This window comes from Phyllobates terribilis, unplaced genomic scaffold (genome assembly GCF_046119375.1).
Source record: "Phyllobates terribilis strain yellow unplaced genomic scaffold, ASM4611937v1 Scaffold_4__5_contigs__length_816908805, whole genome shotgun sequence".
NCBI classification, from domain to species: Eukaryota; Metazoa; Chordata; class Amphibia; order Anura; family Dendrobatidae; genus Phyllobates; species Phyllobates terribilis.
This window is the reverse complement of record NW_027362764.1, coordinates 64,566,353-64,585,752: the sequence shown is the minus strand read 5'-3', so window position 1 is coordinate 64,585,752 and position 19,400 is coordinate 64,566,353. Positions and strand designations below refer to the sequence as shown.

At 50.2% G+C, this 19,400-nt stretch overlaps 1 protein-coding gene across 2 annotated transcripts in view; it reads right to left on the bottom strand.

Annotated features, from left to right (window-relative positions):
• RUNDC3B (RUN domain containing 3B) overlaps positions 1-19,400 on the bottom strand; it is a 181,577-nt gene that overhangs the window by 65,425 nt on the left and 96,752 nt on the right. For both annotated transcript variants that reach the window (XM_073677439.1, XM_073677440.1), the window contains exon 7: positions 15,805-15,973. In XM_073677439.1, coding sequence (XP_073533540.1) covers positions 15,805-15,973 — 169 coding nt within the window. The remainder of the gene's footprint in view (positions 1-15,804; positions 15,974-19,400) is intronic.

The window sequence follows — 19,400 nt, the reverse complement described above, 5'->3', positions numbered from 1 at the left end:
CTGGACCCTCTAGGCAGAGTTCTGTGATGGCCCCGAACCAAGGCCTTTTGGGCCACAGAGGGGCCACCAGAATTGTTGCCACTCTCTCTAACCTGACTTTCTGGATGGTTTTTGCTATCAGCGGTATTGGAGGGAACGCATAGACCAGCTTGAAATGCAAGGGATGGGCTAGTGCGTCCAAATTCATGGCATTTTCTCGTCTGTCCAATGAAAAGAAGAGGGGAAGTTTTGCGTTTAGCCGACTGGCAAAGAGATCTACCTCGGGGAGACCCCATTTTGCTACCAGTGACTGGAAAATCTGAGGATTCAGGCTCCATTCTCCTGGCTGGATATGTTTCCTGCTTAGAAAGTCTGCTTGAACCTTGTTTGAGCCTTTCAGGTGGATTGCTGAAAGTGATAGGAGATGTTGTTCTGCCCAAAAAAATATTCGGCCTGCAATCTGTTTTAGGCTGTGTACCTTCGTACCTCCTTGATGATGAAGGAAGGCAACTGTAGTCACATTGTCCGAGAGAATCTTGATGTGAGAACCCTAGGTTGACTGCCGCTCTGAGCGTTTTTTCTACCACCAATAGCTCCCTGAAGTTGGAAGATCTGGCACTGATCTCGGGACTCCATCTGCCTTGAAAGGGGATCTGGGCCACCATAGCTCCCCAGCCTCGTAGACTGGCGTCGGTAGTCACTGTAAGTAGAGGGTCCTGGGTCCAAGAAATCCACCTCTGAAGATTTCGGGAGCTTAGCCACCAAGAAAGAGACCGGGGGTACTGAACCGTTTGTTTAGTGAGTCCCTTTGTCTGTTCCAGGATCTTAGGATATGATCCTGGAGGGGCCTTGAGTGGGCCTGGGCCCACAACACCGACTGGATACAGGCTGTCATAGACCACTATACAGACATTGTCGCTCTCAACGTTGGATTCTCTTGGTGTCTGAAATTTGAGATTTTGGATCTGAGCGCTGTCTGATGCGCCAATGGTAGAAAGGACATCTGTTTTTTGGAGTCCAGTAAGACACCAAGGAACTTCCTCCTTGATGAAGGGAGGAGTTCCAACTTTTTTAGGTTTGGAACCCAACCTAAAGACCGAAGGGTTTTTAAGGTTATAGAGACGTGAAGATTGAGAGTTGCTACTGAAGGAGCGACAATCAACATGTCGGCCAAGTATGGAATTATGCAGACGCCCTGTTTCTGGATGAGTGCAATGACTTCTGCTATAACCTTCGTAAACATCCGGGGTGCTGAAGAGATGCGAAGGCAGTACGTTGTACTGGTAATGAACTGTTATATAGTCCCTGAGGACTGCAAACCGCAGGAACTTCCTGTGGGACAGATGAATCGGCACATGGTAGTACGCATCTTTTAAATCTATGGTCGCCATGACAAAGTCTTTCCCTATTAGGGGAATAGTTGATTTTATAGACTCCATCTTGAATCGTCTGTATTTGATGTGATGGTTTAGGGACTTCAGGTTGATTATGATGAGTGGGGTCCCTGATGGTTTCCGTATTAGGAATATTTTTGAGTAGTGACCCGTCCCCTCCCGGCCAGGGGGGACCAGAGACACCACTCCCGAATTCAGAAGGTTTTTTAGGGCGACCGATAGGAGTTCCTGAGCCCCCCAAGAAGGAAGGGACGTGACCCTCAGGATCTGAGGGGGAGGGGGGGACTCTCGAATTCCAATAGAAGACCCTCCTCGATGGTATTGAGGATCCACTGGCAGGAAGATATTGCCCGCCACTGGGGAAAGAAATTCGAGAGACGCCCCCCTACACGTACCAAGTCATTGCCTGTCCTGCTGCTGGTGTTGTTGCTGGGGTACAAGGATGTTGCGGCCCTTGCCGCCTTTAGGATAGCTCCAGCGCCAGATTTTCCCTTTCCTTTATACTGCGAGGGGTGACTTTGGGAAGGCCGAAAGGAACGTTTCTTAGCCTGTTTCTGTTCGGGAAGAGTTTTCTTCCTGTCCGAGGCCTTTTCCAGGATTTCATCCAGGGCTGGGCCAAATACATATTTTCCTTGGAATGGAATGGAACAGAGCTTAACTTTAGAGGTGACGTCCCCACTCCATGTTTTAAGCCATAGTGCACAGCGAGCAGTACTGGACAGGACAGCTGCTCTGGCCGCGATCTGGACTGACTCAGCCGAGGCGTCCGCTAAGAAACCTGTGGCTTTTTGAAGGAGAGGGATGGAGTCAAGCAGGTCTGCCCTGGACGTGCCCTGAGACAGATGTTCCTCCAGTTGGGTCAGCCATTTGAAGAGGGATCTGGCCACACAAGTCGAGGATGTCCACCTTAGGGATTTCCCACTCAAATCTTTCACCCTTTAACGGAAACCTATGTTTTAATTCCGAAAGGGTGGTGAGACGATTTTCCGGGGATTCCCATTCCTGTCGGATGAGATCTCTAATTACCTCATGGACTGGAAAACCAATCAGCTTTTTTGTTTTAAGACCCCTAAACATCTCGTCCTGCACAGAACAGGGAACCTCCACTTCCTCCAGCCCCATAGTGCCTCTAACTGCGCCCAGTAGTTCCTCTAAGTTGTCTGAGGAAAAATATCATCTACCGGTTTCTACTGTTTTGGCAGGCCCTATGGATGCCAATTCCTCAAAATCATCAGAGGCTGAGCTACTAGCGTCCATAGAGACCACATCTGAGTCTAACTCTTGGATCTTCCTCTTCTTAGGAGGAGAGGGCATGGAGGAGGAATAGGCAGGTAGGGCAGCAAAGGAAGCTTGGACCTCCTGTCTAACAACCTGGACCTCCTGTTTAAAGAGTGATCTGAGCTCCTCGATCAATGAGGGATTTTCTTCTCTAATTATTTTATCCGTACAGGGCTGACACAACTTCTTCTTATAGGATGAGGACAGCTTTTTTGTACAGATGCCACATCTACGGGGCTGGTCTTTATCCTTCTTAGAAGCGGGGTCCTTGTCTTCCTAAGAAAGGGGAAGAGAAGGGAACCCATGTAACTAGAAGGAGTGGAGATCTAGTGACATCTAAAAAAAAAAGAGGGCCGAGATAACCCTATAGTGACCACCCAGGTACTACTCACCGTAGCCGAGGGCATGCTAGGCTCTGCAGATGCAGGAGTACAGGACCTATCACCTTCCATAGTGGGAATATGGTGGGGATAGCCTTACCTTTTGGTGTCTTCAGGCGGGTTTTAAATAGAAAAGCCTTAGTTACTTACCGGTAACGGGATTTTTCGGAGCCCATGACAGCACCACGAGAGAGAGGATCCGCCCATCAAGGACAGGAAACCTACAGGTTAAAAAGGGCGGCACCCCTCTCCCACCTCAGTTTAGTTAACAGAGCATGAGAGGACCGCCAAGGTTAATTACAACAAAACAAATTCAATTTAAGCCAATTACTTTAAGTAACTTCCCCCGAAGGTGCAAAAAAGGAAAATAACTCTATGGGAGTGCAAAACACCAGTGTAGGGAGGGAATATAAGGGTGCTGTCATGGGCTCCGAAAAATCCAGTTACCGGTAAGTAACTAAGGCTTTATTCGTACTCCCATGACAGCACCACGAGAGATTTACAGAGATTAAAGGAGATTAGGGAGGGACCACAGCTTGAAGCACCCTTCTCCCAAAGGTGAGATCAGAAGTCACACAAATCCAATCTATAATGCCTATAGAAGGTGGAGGGAGAAGACCAGGTGGCAGCCTTACATATGTCTTCGATGGAAACCCCCGTCTTCTCGGCCCAGGAAGTTGCTCCTGCTCTGGTGGAGTGTGCACTCAACCCTTCCGGTACTTCCTTATCCCCCGAGGAGTAGGCAAGGGTGATTGCCTCCTTAATCCACCTCGTAATTGTAGATTTTGAAGCCTTACAACCCTTCCTAGCCCCCTGATAGCATATAAATAGGGAACTATCTTTCCTAAAACTCTGTGAAACCTCCAGATATTTAAGCACGCACCTTCTAACATCTAATGTATGTAGTTTCTCCTCTTTCCGATTTTTCGGGGGGAAACAAAAGGTTGGAAGATTTACCTCTTGAGTTCTATGAAAACATGAGACTACTTTTGGAAGAAAATCCGGATCAGGCTTTAACACAATTCTATCATCCATAATTTGGGTAAATGGTGGGGATATAGAAAAGGCCTGTGTAGCGCTGGCGTCCCTGCCCTCTGCTAGGCAGGGACGCTGCTCCCCTCACCGCTCTGCTGTCAGCGCGCGCTCCGTCCCGGCGTCCTCTCCCCGCTCTGCTGTCAGCGCGCGCTCCGTCCCGGCGTCCTCCTCCTGCTCTGCTGTCAGCGCGCGCTCCTTCCCGGCCCCTGTGCTTAGGGCGCGCGCGCTTCCCTCCTCTTAAAGGGGCCGCGCGCGCCGCCCTAAAGAGTCCCCGGCCAATGGCCGGAGGACTTCATCATATATAAGGCACCTCCTCCAAAATGGAGGTGCCCGAGCAATGTTGTTTGCACCTGTGTCTCACCTGTGCTTCAGCCCTCAGGTCCCGTTGCCAGTTACCTGCCAGTTACCTGCCAGTTTCCTGCCAGTTTCCTGCCAGTTTCCTGCCAGTTACCTGCCAGTTACCTGCCTGATTCCTGCCTGAATACTTGTTACCTGTCTGCCAGTCTGAGGTCCGACGGTCTGCCTTACTACTCCTGTCAGTCTGTCTAAAGGACCAGCCTGCCCGCTCACCTGGGTGCGCATATCAGCTACCTGCCTGCTTGCCTGAGGTCCGACGGTCTGCCTTACTACTCCGGTCAGTCTGTCTATGGACCAGCTTGCCCGCTCACCTGGGAGCGCTTCTCCGTTATCTGCCTGCTTGCCAGCCCGGAGGCTCCGTTGTCACGTGCTGTGACCACCAGCTACTCCAGACTCTTGCTCGCTCACCTGGGAGCGCATCTCCGTTACCTGCCTGCTTGCCAGCCCGGAGGTCCCGTTGTCACGTGCGGTGACCATCAGCTATTCCAGAGACTCTTGCCCGCTCACCTGGGAGCGCTTCTCCGTTACCTACCTGCCTGCCAGCCCGGAGGTTCCGCCGTCACGTGCCGTGACCACCTGCTATTCCAGAGACTCTCGCTTGCTCACCTGGGAGCACACATCTACCACCTGCCTGCTAGCCTACCCGGAGGCTCTGCCATCACAGGTCGTACCTACCCCTTACCCAGAGACTGCCCTGATCACTTGCCGTAACTCCCTGTCCGTTCACCCAGAGACTGCCACCCGCTCCCTTACTAGGGCCGCCCCCTTGTATAGTAGCTCAGAGGTTCCGCCTCCCGGACCCGTTTCAGTCCGCCTCCCGGACCCGTTACAGTTTGCTCGGGCCATGGAACCCGGTGGCACCCAAGCTCCCTCGCTCTCGGACCTCTGTCTTGAACTGTCCCGTCTGAAGTCCCAACAGGAGGCCATCCTGGGTCATCTGCGGAATGTTAATACTCGCCTGAACACCCTGTCTGATCCTGCAACTACGGCCAGTACCATGGTATCCTTTTCCGGACCCCGGCTCTCTGCACCTCCTCGCTTCGGAGGCGACTCCGTCCTGGCTCGGGGCTTCATAAATCAGTGCACCCTGCATTTTGAACTATTGTCCCACCAGTTTAACTCCGACCGAGCCAAAATTGCATTCATCATGTCCCATCTCACCGGGGAGGCTCTGGCCTGGCTAAATCCTCTATGGGAGAGAGGAGACCCCCTGGTGTCCGACTTGCCTGCCTTTCTCACGGCTTTCCGGAAAGCCTTCGACGAACCCGGACGGAGGACCTCATCCGCATCATCTCTGCTACGCCTCCGTCAGGGAAGCCTCACCGTGGGTCAATATGCCATACGGTTCCGTACCCTTGCCTCGGAGCTGGCCTGGGATAACGAAGCTCTGGTATCCGTCTTCTGGGAGGGTCTGTCCGGCCGTATTAAAGATGAACTTGCTGGTCGGGACATTCCTACCACTCTCGATGACCTAATAACTCTTGCCACCCGGATTGACCTACGGTTCCAGGAACGTGCCAAAGAGGTCACCCGTGAAAAGGGGCTTCCACGTCTGGTTCCTACTTTTCTGAAACCCGTCACTCCTTCCGTTTCTCCCCTGGTACACTCTCCTGAGCCTATGCAGGTCCACCAGACCAAGATGGTCAAATCCCGTCAGGACTTTCGCCGTGCCGAGGGGAGCTGCTTCTACTGTGGCAGTAAGGAGCATCGGATCCGTGCCTGCCCGGAGAGGTCGGGAGAACGCCTGTGTCTAGGTTCGCTCAGAGGACTTGATCTAGACAAAAATAAATCCTCTCCATCCCTGCTGCTGTCTGTCTCAATCATCTGCGGGGAGAATCGTTATTCCGAACTAGCCCAACTTGACTCTGGAGCAGCCGGAAATCTTATTTCACTGTCCCTGGTGGAGAAATACCGCATCCCCACCAAACCTCTGGCTGTACCCTTGTCTGTTGTTGCCGTGGATGGGGGCCTCTTATCTCGCCCCATCCAATTCATCACCGAATCCATTACTCTGCAAGTGGGTATGCTGCATTCAGAGAGTATCTCCCTTCACGTTCTGCCTGGACTCTCTCACGCCCTCTTGCTAGGTCTGCCTTGGCTCCAGAGACATGCACCCGTGCTTGACTGGCAAACCGGAGAAGTCCTTCGCTGGGGACAAGACTGTCATAAAACCTGTCTGGTTCCCGTCCATTCCGTCCGTCCCTCTCCTATCCCAGCTAATCTACCTGGACTTCCGATTCCTTATTGGTCTTGTGCTGATGTCTTTGATATGGAGGAGGCAGAGACATTACCACCTCATAGACCATGTGACTGCCCCATCGATCCCGCCAGAGTAATGCAGGTGGCCCCCGTGAGTCTAAATTGTCTCCCTCCTGGTAAGACGTTCGTATCGGTACCTGATCGGGAGAGGATCCTACACTGGGGTCATTCGTCTAAACTAGCTGGCCACGCCGGTCAGAAAAAGACCCTCCAGCTTATTACCCGGCACTACTGGTGGCCTAACCTGCACAAGGATGTTATGGACTTTGTTTCTGCCTGTGTGTCCTGCGCCCGCAACAAGGTTCCGAGACACCTGTCGGCCGGCCGCCTTCTTCCTCTGCCAGCACCTGCTGCCCCCTGGCAGCATATAGCGATGGACTTCGTAACTGATCTGCCCGTCTCTGCCGGTTGTACGGTCATTTGGGTGGTCGCTGACCGCTTTTCCAAGATGGCTCACTTCATTCCCCTGCCAGGTCTTCCGTCTGCACCCGAGCTGGCTAGAGTCTTTATCCGCCACATCTTCCGTCTTCATGGCCTGCCCCGTCACATCGTGTCGGATCGAGGAGTACAGTTCACTTCTCGTTTCTGGAGAGCCACTTGTAAATTGCTAGACGTCACTCTGGACTTCTCCTCCGCTTACCACCCACAGTCTAATGGTCAAGTGGAGCGGATCAATCAGAGCCTGACCAGTTACCTCCGGCACTTCGTTAATGCTCACCATTCTGACTGGGTGGATCTCCTGCCATGGGCCGAATTCTCGTACAACAATCACGAGAGCGAGTCTTCCTCCATATGGGAGAGTACCCGGTCCGCACTCCTTCTGTCATCCGAGCGTATGAAAAGGCACGCTGACAAAGGACGTCTGGATCCTCCTCAATTCCGTCCTGGGGATAAAGTCTGGCTCTCGTCCAAATATGTCCGGCTCAAGATCCCTTCCTATAAGTTGGGGCCTCGGTTCATCGGCCCACTGGAGGTTATCAGTCAGATCAACCCGGTGGCCTATAAATTGAAACTCCCGGCCAACTTACGGATCCCTAACTCCTTCCATGTATCTCTCCTCAAACCTGTGGTACTTAACTCTTTTTCTAAGTCTACAGGTACGCCTCTTGCTCCGGTTTCTGCTGAGGACGAGTTTGAGGTAGAGAACATTCTTGCCACCAAAAGGGTAAGAGGAAAGACCTTTTTCTTGGTAGATTGGAGGGGGTTTGGTCCTGAGGAGAGAACGTGGGAGCCCCGGGAGAATATCCATGCCCCTCTCATCCTAGCTAAATTTCTGTCTGGCCTAAAAAAGGGGGGGCCTAAAGGGGGGGGTACTGTAGCGCTGGCGTCCCTGCCCTCTGCTAGGCAGGGACGCTGCTCCCCTCACCGCTCTGCTGTCAGCGCGCGCTCCGTCCCGGCGTCCTCTCCCCGCTCTGCTGTCAGCGCGCGCTCCGTCCCGGCGTCCTCCTCCTGCTCTGCTGTCAGCGCGCGCTCCTTCCCGGCCCCTGTGCTTAGGGCGCGCGCGCGCTTCCCTCCTCTTAAAGGGGCCGCGCGCGCCGCCCTAAAGAGTCCCCGGCCAATGGCCGGAGGACTTCATCATATATAAGGCACCTCCTCCAAAATGGAGGTGCCCGAGCAATGTTGTTTGCACCTGTGTCTCACCTGTGCTTCAGCCCTCAGGTCCCGTTGCCAGTTACCTGCCAGTTACCTGCCAGTTTCCTGCCAGTTTCCTGCCAGTTTCCTGCCAGTTTCCTGCTAGTTACCTGCCAGTACCTGCCAGTTACCTGCCTGATTCCTGCCTGAATACTTGTTACCTGTCTGCCAGTCTGAGGTCCGACGGTCTGCCTTACTACTCCTGTCAATCTGTCTAAAGGACCAGCCTGCCCGCTCACCTGGGAGCGCATATCAGCTACCTGCCTGCTTGCCTGAGGTCCGACGGTCTGCCTTACTACTCCGGTCAGTCTGTCTATGGACCAGCTTGCCCGCTCACCTGGGAGCGCTTCTCCGTTATCTGCCTGCTTGCCAGCCCGGAGGCTCCGTTGTCACGTGCTGTGACCACCAGCTACTCCAGACTCTTGCCCGCTCACCTGGGAGCGCATCTCCGTTACCTGCCTGCTTGCCAGCCCGGAGGTCCCGTTGTCACGTGCGGTGACCATCAGCTATTCCAGAGACTCTTGCCCGCTCACCTGGGAGCGCTTCTCCGTTACCTACCTGCCTGCCAGCCCGGAGGTTCCGCCGTCACGTGCCGTGACCACCTGCTATTCCAGAGACTCTCGCTTGCTCACCTGGGAGCACACATCTACCACCTGCCTGCTAGCCTACCCGGAGGCTCTGCCATCACAGGTCGTACCTACCCCTTACCCAGAGACTGCCCTGATCACTTGCCGTAACTCCCTGTCCGTTCACCCAGAGACTGCCACCCGCTCCCTTACTAGGGCCGCCCCCTTGTATAGTAGCTCAGAGGTTCCGCCTCCCGGACCCGTTTCAGTCCGCCTCCCGGACCCGTTACAGCCTGTATGTCACTTACTCTTCTGGCTGAAGTTAGGGCCACTAACAGGGCTGTTTTAAGAAGAAGAATTTTATGGGTGGCTGAATCTAGAGGTTCGAAGGGGGGGTTAGTCAAGGCATTTAAGACCAGGTTTAAATCCCAGGGAGAGGGTCTGGATTTAAAAATAGGTCTACATCTGAAAGAGGCCTTTATAAACCTTGCTACCCAATAATTAGCTGCTATATCAAAAGCAAATAAGGCTCCTAAAGCTGAAACTTGTACCTTCAAGGTACTAGTGGTTAGGCCCCGTTCTAAACCCCGCTGTAGAAACTCTAGTATCTTCCCAATAGGGATCCCATCCTCTATTTTGAATTCTGCAAAGGACAGGAACTTTCTCCAAGTTCTGGCATAGATGCGGGTGTTAACGGGCTTTCTGCTACATAGTAGAGTGTTTACTAAATTTGAGGAAAACCCTTTGCTAGTTAACAATGCCCTTTCAAATTCCATGTCGTTAAATGGAGATTTGGGGCTGGAGGATGGGAAACCGGACCCTGAGTAAGAAGGTCCGGAATTTCCGGAAGGATCCAGGGGTCTGATATCGACATTCTGCGGAGACAAGAGAACCATGGCCTCTTGGGCCAAAAGGGTCATATGAGGATCATTCTGGCCCCGTCTGCCCTGATCTTCCTTAGGACTGACGGAAGCAGGACCATGGGAGGGAATGCATATGCCAAAGGAAACTCCCAGGGAATCATGAAGGCGTCCACCGCCAAGGGCTTTTCTCTGGGGTTCAGAGAACAAAATGTTGTCACCTTCCGATTGGATCTCGTCGCAAACAAGTCTACTGCTGGACGACCCCACATTGCCACAATCTTGGAGAATATTTGAGGGTTCAAGGACCATTCTCCTTCTTTTAGGGAATTGCGGCTGAGAAAATCCGCTTTGATGTCTTCTTTTTCTCTTAGGTGAACCGCAGAAAGGGAGAGAAAATGATCTTCTGCTTTCTGAAGAAGTCTGTATGCTACTCTCATTAAGTCTTTTGAACGGGTTCCCCCTTGATGATTTATATAAGCTACTGAGACTTGATTGTCCGCGAGTATACCGACATCCTGGCCCTGTAAATATACAAGGTACTCAATGAGCGCATAATCAATTGCCAAAAGCTCCTTAACATTCGAGGAAAACTGTACCTCATTTTGTGACCAGGTTCCCTGAATAAAGCTATTTTCAAAATGAGCTCCCCAACCTGTAGAACTTGCATCTGTAGTCCACATTCCTTATGCTTTGTTTTAAATGAACATTTCTTGCTCTGAAAAAATTTCATAGACAGAGAAGTAAAAGAGAAAATTAGTAGAACTTTCACGAAGATTCCACTTACCCCCTGGCATATGCGGTACCGTAGAAGCAGAGGAATCCTTCTTAATCGGCGGAGGATCACGCCGAACGACAGGACCTTCCTTCCTGCTCTTAGCGGTGAATTTCTTAGTTGAACGGCTGGACCCCGTCCGGGAACGACGTTGCACCGCCTGTTGTAAGGGCTCCCCAGAGGGCTGCTCCTGCAGCAGTTTTTCTTGCTGAGGTGAAAGCTCCTGTGTATCTCCCATTGTCATGAAAAAACAAGGGGCTGGGAAGCACCTCTGTATGTAACCAGGTCTTTTTTATACTGGCCATACCGGTACCTGTGTGGAAAGGGGGCCTCCCCCTCCCCCCCCCGGGGTGGGCAGAACACTGCTCCCAGCAGCCCTGGCGGGACGCCATACTACACGATGTTCCGGCGACCCCCTCTGCATGCATGCGGCCCCTACTTCCTGGCCGCGTGCGAGCTGTGCCCACATCCGGTGGAGGCCGGCGCACCGGAAACGTGTCACAGGGCCGCCGTCACAGGGCCGCGCCTGCACGTTCCCCGCCGGCGCGGCCCACATCACTTGTTAGTGCAGCGGGGGCGGGGGGGTCCCCACACATAGCGGCAGGGCCGGCGTCAGCACCCGGCGCACCCGGGCAAATGCCGGGGCCCTGAGCAGGCAGAGGGGCCCACTGGCGGTCGCGCACCCCGCTGGGCTATGGGCGGAGGAGAGCGGTGTCAGCGCCCGCCCTTCTCCGCCGCTTGCTCAGGGCCCCGGCAGCCGGATACTTACCTCTCCCCGTGCCTCCGCAGATCCGCTGTCTTCCCGCTCTGCGCTCCCTGTGACGTCTCAGGTCAGAGGGCGCGGTGACGTCTTTACACCGCGCCCTCCCCTGAGCCGTCACAGGGAGCGCTGAGCGGGAAGACGCCGACAACGCTGGAGTTCGGACCCAAGCAGCGGGCAGCGGGCAGCAGGTAGCAGGTGAGGAGACGGGAGGTGAGTATTTGATTTTTTTTTTTAATGTATGGAGGCATGGGGCAGTATAAAGAGAAGGGGGGACATCCTGCATGGGGCATTATAAAGAGGGGAGGGGGGCATCCTGCATGGGGCATTATAAGGTGGGGAACAGCCTGCATGGGGCATTATAAAGGGGGGGGCAGCCTGCATAGTGCATTATGTGGGGGGGAACAGCCTGCATGGGGCATTATAAGGGGGGAACAGCCTGCATGGGGCATTATAAAGGGGGGGGCAGCCTGCATAGTGCATTATGTGGGGGGGAACAGCCTGCATGGGGCATTATAAGGGGGGAACAGCCTGCATGGGGCATTATAAAGGGGGGGGCAGCCTGCATAGTGCATTATGTGGGCGGGAACAGCCTGCATGGGGCATTATAAGGGGGGGGGCAGCCTGTATGGGGCACTATGTGGGGGGGAACAGCCTGCATGGGGCATTATAAGGGGGGGGGGCAGCCTGTATGGGGCATTATGTGGGCGGGAACAGCCTGCATGGAGCATTATAAGGGGGGGACAGCCTGTATGGGGCATTATGTGGGGGGGAACAGCCTGCATGGAGCATTATAAGGGGGGGGGCAGCCTGTATGGGGCATTATGTGGGGGGGAACAGCCTGCATGGAGCATTATAAGGAGGGGGGGCAGCCTGTATGGGGCATTATGTGGGGGGTAACAGCCTGCATGGAGCATTATAAGGGGGGGACAGCCTGTATGGGGCATTATGTGGGGGGTAACAGCCTGCATGCAGCATTATATGGGGGCCAGTATCCTGTATGGAGCATTATAAGGGGACCGGTATCCTGTATGGAGCGTTATATGGGGGCCGGTATCCTGTATGGAGTTTTATAAGGGGACCAGTATCCTGTATGGAGCATTATATGGAGGCCAGTATCCTGTATGGAGCTTTATAAGGGGGCCAGTATCCTGTATGGAGCGTTATATGGGGGCCAGTATTCTGTATGGAGCCTTATATGGGGGCCAGTATTCCGTATGGACCCTTATATGGGGGCCAGTATTCCGTATGGAGCCTTATATGGGGGCCAGTATTCCGTATGGAGCCTTATATGGGGGCCAGTATTCCGTATGGGGCCTTATATGGGGGCCAGTATTCCGTATGGGGCCTTATATGGGGGCCAGTATTCCGTATGGGGCCTTATATGGGGGCTAGTATTCCGTATGGAGCCTTATATGGGGGCCAGTATTCCGTATGGGGCCTTATATGGGGGCCAGTATTCCGTATGAAGCGTTATATGGGGGCCAGTATCCTGTATGGAGCGTTATATGGGGGCCAGTATTCTGTATGGAGCCTTATATGGGGGCCAGTATTCTGTGTGGAGCGATTCACCGGTTTCTGAGCTATTGTGGAATTTACAATAGATATCACTCATGTAATGCATTGTACTATATATATATTTCTCTGCGGTATCTCTGCATCATGAATCGTGGTATGTGTTAAAGGGGCCCACTGAGACTCTTTCGCCCAGGGCCCACAAAAACCTGGAGCCGGCCCTGCATAGCGGACCATCCGGCTCCACAGAGGGGATGTCACACTGACCGCAAGGCACACGGAGGTGCCCCAATGAGCCCTGCCGTGGCGTCTCTAGAGCGAACAGGACTGACCAGGGCAGGAACTTCACTGTTCCAGGCACCCTGTCTATCCATCTGGGCAAGAGACCCGTCTTCATCCTGCAGATGCCTGACAGGTCTCCCATCATGGACAGGAAACCTAAACTGAGGCGGGAGAGAGGTGCCGCCCTTTTTAACCTGTAGGTTTTCTGTCCTTGATGGGCAGATCCTCTCTCTCGTGGTGTTGTCATGGGAGTAAGAATAAACCGTGCCTTCCAGCAAGGGAGGGCAGTCCCCTCCCCTTTCCGGTCACTTCAAGGGCCAATCCAGGGTTGGTATGGGCCTTGATGGTCCTGGACAACCATTTCAGCGTCCCACGTGGAACGCCCCGACCGGAGCGATGGGACCCGCAGTGACGTCACCCGGCGTGCGCGCGCCCCAAACCACCCGACTGTTCACGAGCGCCCCACCACACATCTCAGCTTGGAACGCTCAGGCCGGAAGCGGCAGGGCCCGTGGCGACGTCACTTCCGGTGCGTGCACGTGGCGACGTCACTTCAGGCGCGCGGCGATGTCACTCCCGGCGCGGGAATGCCCCATGCGCGCGGCGACGTCCGCACTCCCCAGGCCGCCAGGAAAGAGGAGATGCCAGAGAGCAGGAGCAGCCTCCGGCATCAACGATCCCCTGGCTTGCTTTACCCTCTGTGGGGCGCAGGAAGCCAGGGTGGTCCCCAAAAGGGAGCAGCAAGGAGGGAGGAGGGAGCACCCCGACCGACCACTGCCCGGCAACACAGGTAAAAATACAGCGCTGCCCTGCCGGCCCGACAGCACTGCAGGATCTCTCCATGACCCAAGGGGGACAGGAAAACACTGGGAATTGACGGTGGGGAGGGGCTTTTAAACTCTCTATGTTCCTGTCCCCCCATAGAGGGGGGACAACATCCTCCAATGCTGTCGTGGAAAGGCGTATTGAGAAGGATAGATTTACGGCTTAGTGTTCCTTTAAAGCTGCAAGGAATCTTAATATTTCGGTACTGAATAAAACCTGCATTGTGTGGAAGTATACATCTACCTCTAATGCTTTCCTGTAATAGGATTGTGGCCGTGTAGATGAAGAAAGCTTATGGAAACAGCAGCCGACATGTGCCAGTATCACCGCCACCCGAGCAGCTTATCGCACTATCCATACACTCTCATTTTACTTTTCGGGCTCTGAATTTCTAAAGGTAAATATTCAATTGCAGTTGGAAGAAAGGAGAGGAAAAGGGATTGGGACGTAAGAGAATTACAGCAAGAAAATCTATCCAAAATCCATTCTTACTCTTCTCATACAAATATCCGGATATGGAGAGCCTGAATATACCAGTCCTCTCAGCTCCGCAGTAAAGCTGCTGAACACTACATACTGGCGCCACTCAGGAACTAAGGAGCCCAATTTGCCACTGAACCGTTCTGTCTCTAGACTGATATAATGTAAGAAAAATGTAAAAATCACTACAACATTTAAAAAATAAAATAAATAGAATCCTAGAATGTTAGAGTTGGAAGGGACCTCCAGGGTCATCGTGTCCACCCCCTGCTCAATGCAGGATTCACTAAACCATCTCCGACAGATGTCTGTCCAGCCTCTGTTTGAAGACTTCCATTGAAGGAGAACTCACCACCTCTTGTGGCCGCCTGTTCCACTCATTGATCCCCCTCACTGTCAAAAAGTTTTTTTCTAATATCTAATCTGTATCTTCTCCCTTTCAGTTTCATTCCATTGCTTCTGGTGTTTCCATGTGCAAATGAGAATAAGGATGATCCCTCTACACTGTGACAGCCCTTCAGATATTTGTAGACAGCTATTAAGTCTCCTCTCAGTCTTCTTTTTTGCAAGCTAAACATTCCCAGATCCTTTAACTGTTCCTCGTAGGACATAGTTTGCAGTCCGCTCACCATCCTGGTCGCTCTTCTCTAAACTTGCGCCAGTTTTGCGATTTTTTTTTTTTTTTTTTTTTAAATGTGGTGCCCAGAACTGGATACAGTATTCCAGATAATAAACAAAATAAAATAAAAATTCTACAAAATATAAACTATTCAAATCAAATAAACATAATGGGTATCACTGCATTTGTAAACGAAAAAATTTCACTTTTTCTTTTTTCCTTCTCGCTTTCCGAAAGCAATAACTTTATAATTTTTCCACTTAATTTTTTTTTTAGATGTGTTAGTGAATGACACCATTCATTTCATCATTGCTAAAAAATGGGAACAAACAATTCCAAGAGAAGTGTAACTGAAAAAAACAAAAAAATTTCCCACTTTATTTCTCGCTTTTTCTTCTCTCCATTCCACCCAATGGAGATTTTTTTACCCCCATTGTTCAGTATATTATATGGTACATTAAATGGTGGCATTTAAAACTATCACTAAAAAACACGATGGGTTTAATGGAATAAAGAGCTGCAGTACCAGGCGCAACCACTACAAAGTGCATGGAGCTGTGTCTAGCAATCTATGAAGGGGGTGCAGCATTCACTGGCGGCACCTTCAAGCAGCTGATCATGGGGTATTGCGAGTTAGACCCCCACCATTCTGATATTGATGGCTTATCCTAAGGATATTCAATGTTGCACATGCTCAGAGCAATCCAATATTTGCACTTTTCAAGTTTATTTTTTAACCCTTTGATCAGCAGGTATAAAACGATCAAGCACACCCACTCTGCTGGGAAAAGAACTTTTCTGGCGTTACCTTTTGCTCCAAGGCTAGCCGGTACTTCTGCTCCACCCTCTTGCACTTGTTGTACCAGCTGTTTTCATCCATGGCGAATGGAGGGCCAATATTTTCAGGAGTGCTACTCTCGCTGCCGCTGCTCCCTAGTGTCCGGAGCTCTTCTTCATCACTGCTGATACTGTCAGAGCTGTGCAAGATGACAAAAACATCAGTCATATGCATCATCGGATCGGGTTTATGACCGGAAAAAGAAAAAAAAAAAGTTTAAAATTATTTACTCTTTTTGTCATTTTACACCATTTTTACTGTGAGGATGGAAAATCCATTTAATGGCAGGACTGGAAAATCTCCCTCTAGGAGAATTTTTATCTTTAGGCACAAAGTGTATAATTTTCAGATTTGCATTGATACCATTATATGAAGTCTTTTTTTTTGCAAGTCAATTTGTATTTTCCAATTTGGGGTAAGTTAAGGATATATTATATAGGTCAATGAGCCTAAATTACCTTAGGACCTTGATGTTTTATTGCTTGCAAGAAGGGGTTCAAATAAAAAAAAAATACACAAAAAGTATTCGTGAAGGCAATGGAGTGGAGGAAAAGGTGGATGCACACATGAAGGGAAGAAATGGAAACAGTCATGGAAGACTTTCCCACCAGAATTGGCTAAATATCACGAGGCGGAGCGCACCCACCTATCATACAAGGAATATCCTCAAAGTAGACCATTAAAAGTTTTGTCCTGATTTTTCGTTCAGTCCCATTGCCCCGGGTGTATGAAACCTATCCGTCCCCCCCACCGTGCTGACTGCATTTACTAATGTGACAGACCGGCAAGTGGTGCAGAGCTCACCGATACCAGTGCGGTCCTGTAATAGGAGGCACCGGGGGAACAAGTCTGTTCACAACATGTCTTCCCCCTAACCGGTGAGTGATATTACTAAGAAGTAGAACGAACTGCAGGAACTCAGCCACGAATTGGAGACCCCGTAACGTTACAGAGCGGGAGGACAAGTGCAGAGGAGCAGAGTGCAGAAAAGTCACCAACTCCTTAACTGCAGAGTCCAGACCTCCTCTGGTATAACATCAGCACAAACACTGCGCTCCCGCCGGGAGCTTCATGGCCGAGCAGCTGCATGCAGCCGTACATCACCAAGCACAATGCTGAGTGTCAGATATAGTGGTGTAAAGCCGCCACCATTGGACTCTGGAGGAAAAATGTTCTGTGCAGTGACGGATCACACTTTTTTATCAGGAGGAGTCTGGGTTTGGTGAATGCCAGGAGAACATTACCCCCCATGACTACATTGTGCCCCCTGTATAGTTTGGTGGAGGAATGATAATGCTTTGGGGATATTTTTCAGAGGTTGGCTTTGATCCATTAGTTCCAATTTTAATGCTTTAGTACAAGACATAGAAGACACTTGTAGCTTTCAGCTTTGTGGGAACAGTTTGGAGAAGACCCTTTTTCTGTTCCCTATGACTGTGCCCAGTGCACAAGGTCTATACAGACATAGTTTGGTGGAAGAACATGAGCGACAGCACAGACCCCGGACCTCAGCCCCATCCAACACTTTTGGAATGAACTAGAATGGAGATTGTGATCCCGACCTCTCCTCCAACATCAGGGTCTGACCTCACAAGTGTTCTTCTGGATCAACGAGCAAAAATCCCAACAGACACCTCCAAACTCTTGTAGAAAGCCTTCCCAGAAAAGCGGGAGTTGTATAGCGGCAAAGGAACCAACTCCATATTAATGCCTATGGATTTAGACTGGGAGGTCATAAAGCTCCTGTAGGTGTAATGTTCAGGGGGCACACACTTTTGTCCAAATAGAGCATGTGTGCAGACCACTGAACGCTGCCTCCACTGTGCACGTTTCACAGGTCTTGTTAAAATACTCTTATTTTTTCCGATTTTTTATTATTTAATTGGCTATAATCTTTCCTTAGAGGAAAAATCAATTACAGTAAAATCGCTGTAAACAAGTTTTGCTTGTGGCAATCAAATGTAAAGATCCCCGGGGGGCGTCCACACCGTGTGGTTAAGTGCGTGAATTCAGAACAGGATTAAAACTTTCCGAAACCCAATCATTAATTCCATTAAGATTTTAAACGAGCAGTAAAATAGCCGGCTTTCTTTCTGCATTTTCCTACGCCAGGAATTATACGTGACATGACTACGGTAATTGTATGCTTTGCTATAGACACATTATTTCTGTACTGCAAGTTTCATGTAATGAAGTAATTATGCCGCCATACAAGGCTCTGGTCACATTTGTACTTAAAAAAAATAAATAAATAATAATAATATAAAACAATTATTCAAAAGGCAAAAAATGTTCTTGCAAATTTTGTATGTTTGTTAAATCTAAAGGATATGGACACTTTTGGGGGCATGCTTTTGCTTTAATGTATATATTTGGGCTTAAAAATAATTTTTGCTATTGAGATTTTATTAAAAATGTTGCTCTATTTAGCTTTTACAGACTTTTAGCTTCCCTGCACATTGTTGGCTACTGAACGAGTTAACTCAGAACCATCAGTAAGCTCATCCTGAGAGTTTGTTATTCTTTTATCTGTCTTTTTTCTCTTCTGTACTGATTTATAACCACAAACCACATCAAAGTTGAGCCCAACTTTGATGGGATCATAAATCAGCTGAGAAGAGCTCATAAAAAGACAGATAAAATAGTAAACTAATGTCAGAATAAGCTCACTGATTCTCAGTTTACAGATTTGTGACTGAAGAATGAGTCGATAATCAAAGGGTGGGGGCCAAAATCCCACCTGAGCAATGCCTGCGACTAGTTTATCTACTCAGATCTTAAACTTCATCACCAACAAAGGCTTTTGTACGAAGTATTAAAGAAATTTCAGCAAGTGTTCAATACTTCTTCCTTATGTCATTTCTCATTATTACACATAATTTATGGACAACTATGGTTTGATTTTTTTGCCTGTGTGGATTGAATGGGTTTTTACTGACATCTGGTGAGAATTTCATGTCAAGAGCACTTTTAGAAATATATTTACTCAGAAAATTGTTGACGTGTCCAATACTTATTTCACCCGCTGTAAAGCTTGTTTTGACGCTTTGTAAGTTGGAAAATGCAGTTACAGTGGGTACGGAAAGTATTCAGACCGCTTTACATTTTTCACTCTTTGTTTCATTGCAGCCATTTGGTAAATTCTAAAAAGTTCATTTTTTCTCATTAAAGTACACTCTGCACCCCATCTTGACTGAAAAAACAGAAATGTAGAAATTTTTGCAAATTTATTAAAAAAGGAAAAACTGAAATTTCACATGGTCCTAAGCATTCAGACCCTTTGCTCAGTATTGAGTAGAAGCACCCTTTTGAGCTAGTACAGCCATGAGTCTTCTTGGAAATGATGCAACAAGTTTTTCACACCTGGATTTGGGGATCCTCTGCCATTCTTCCTTGCAGATCCTCTCCAGTTCCGTCAGGTTGGATGGTGGGGGTTGGTGGACAGCCATTTTCAGGTCTCTCCAGAGATGCTCAATTGGGTTCAAGTTAGGGCTCTGGCTGGGCCAGTCAACAATGGTCACAGAGTTGTTCTGAAGCCATTCTTTTATCTTAGCTGTGTGCTTAGG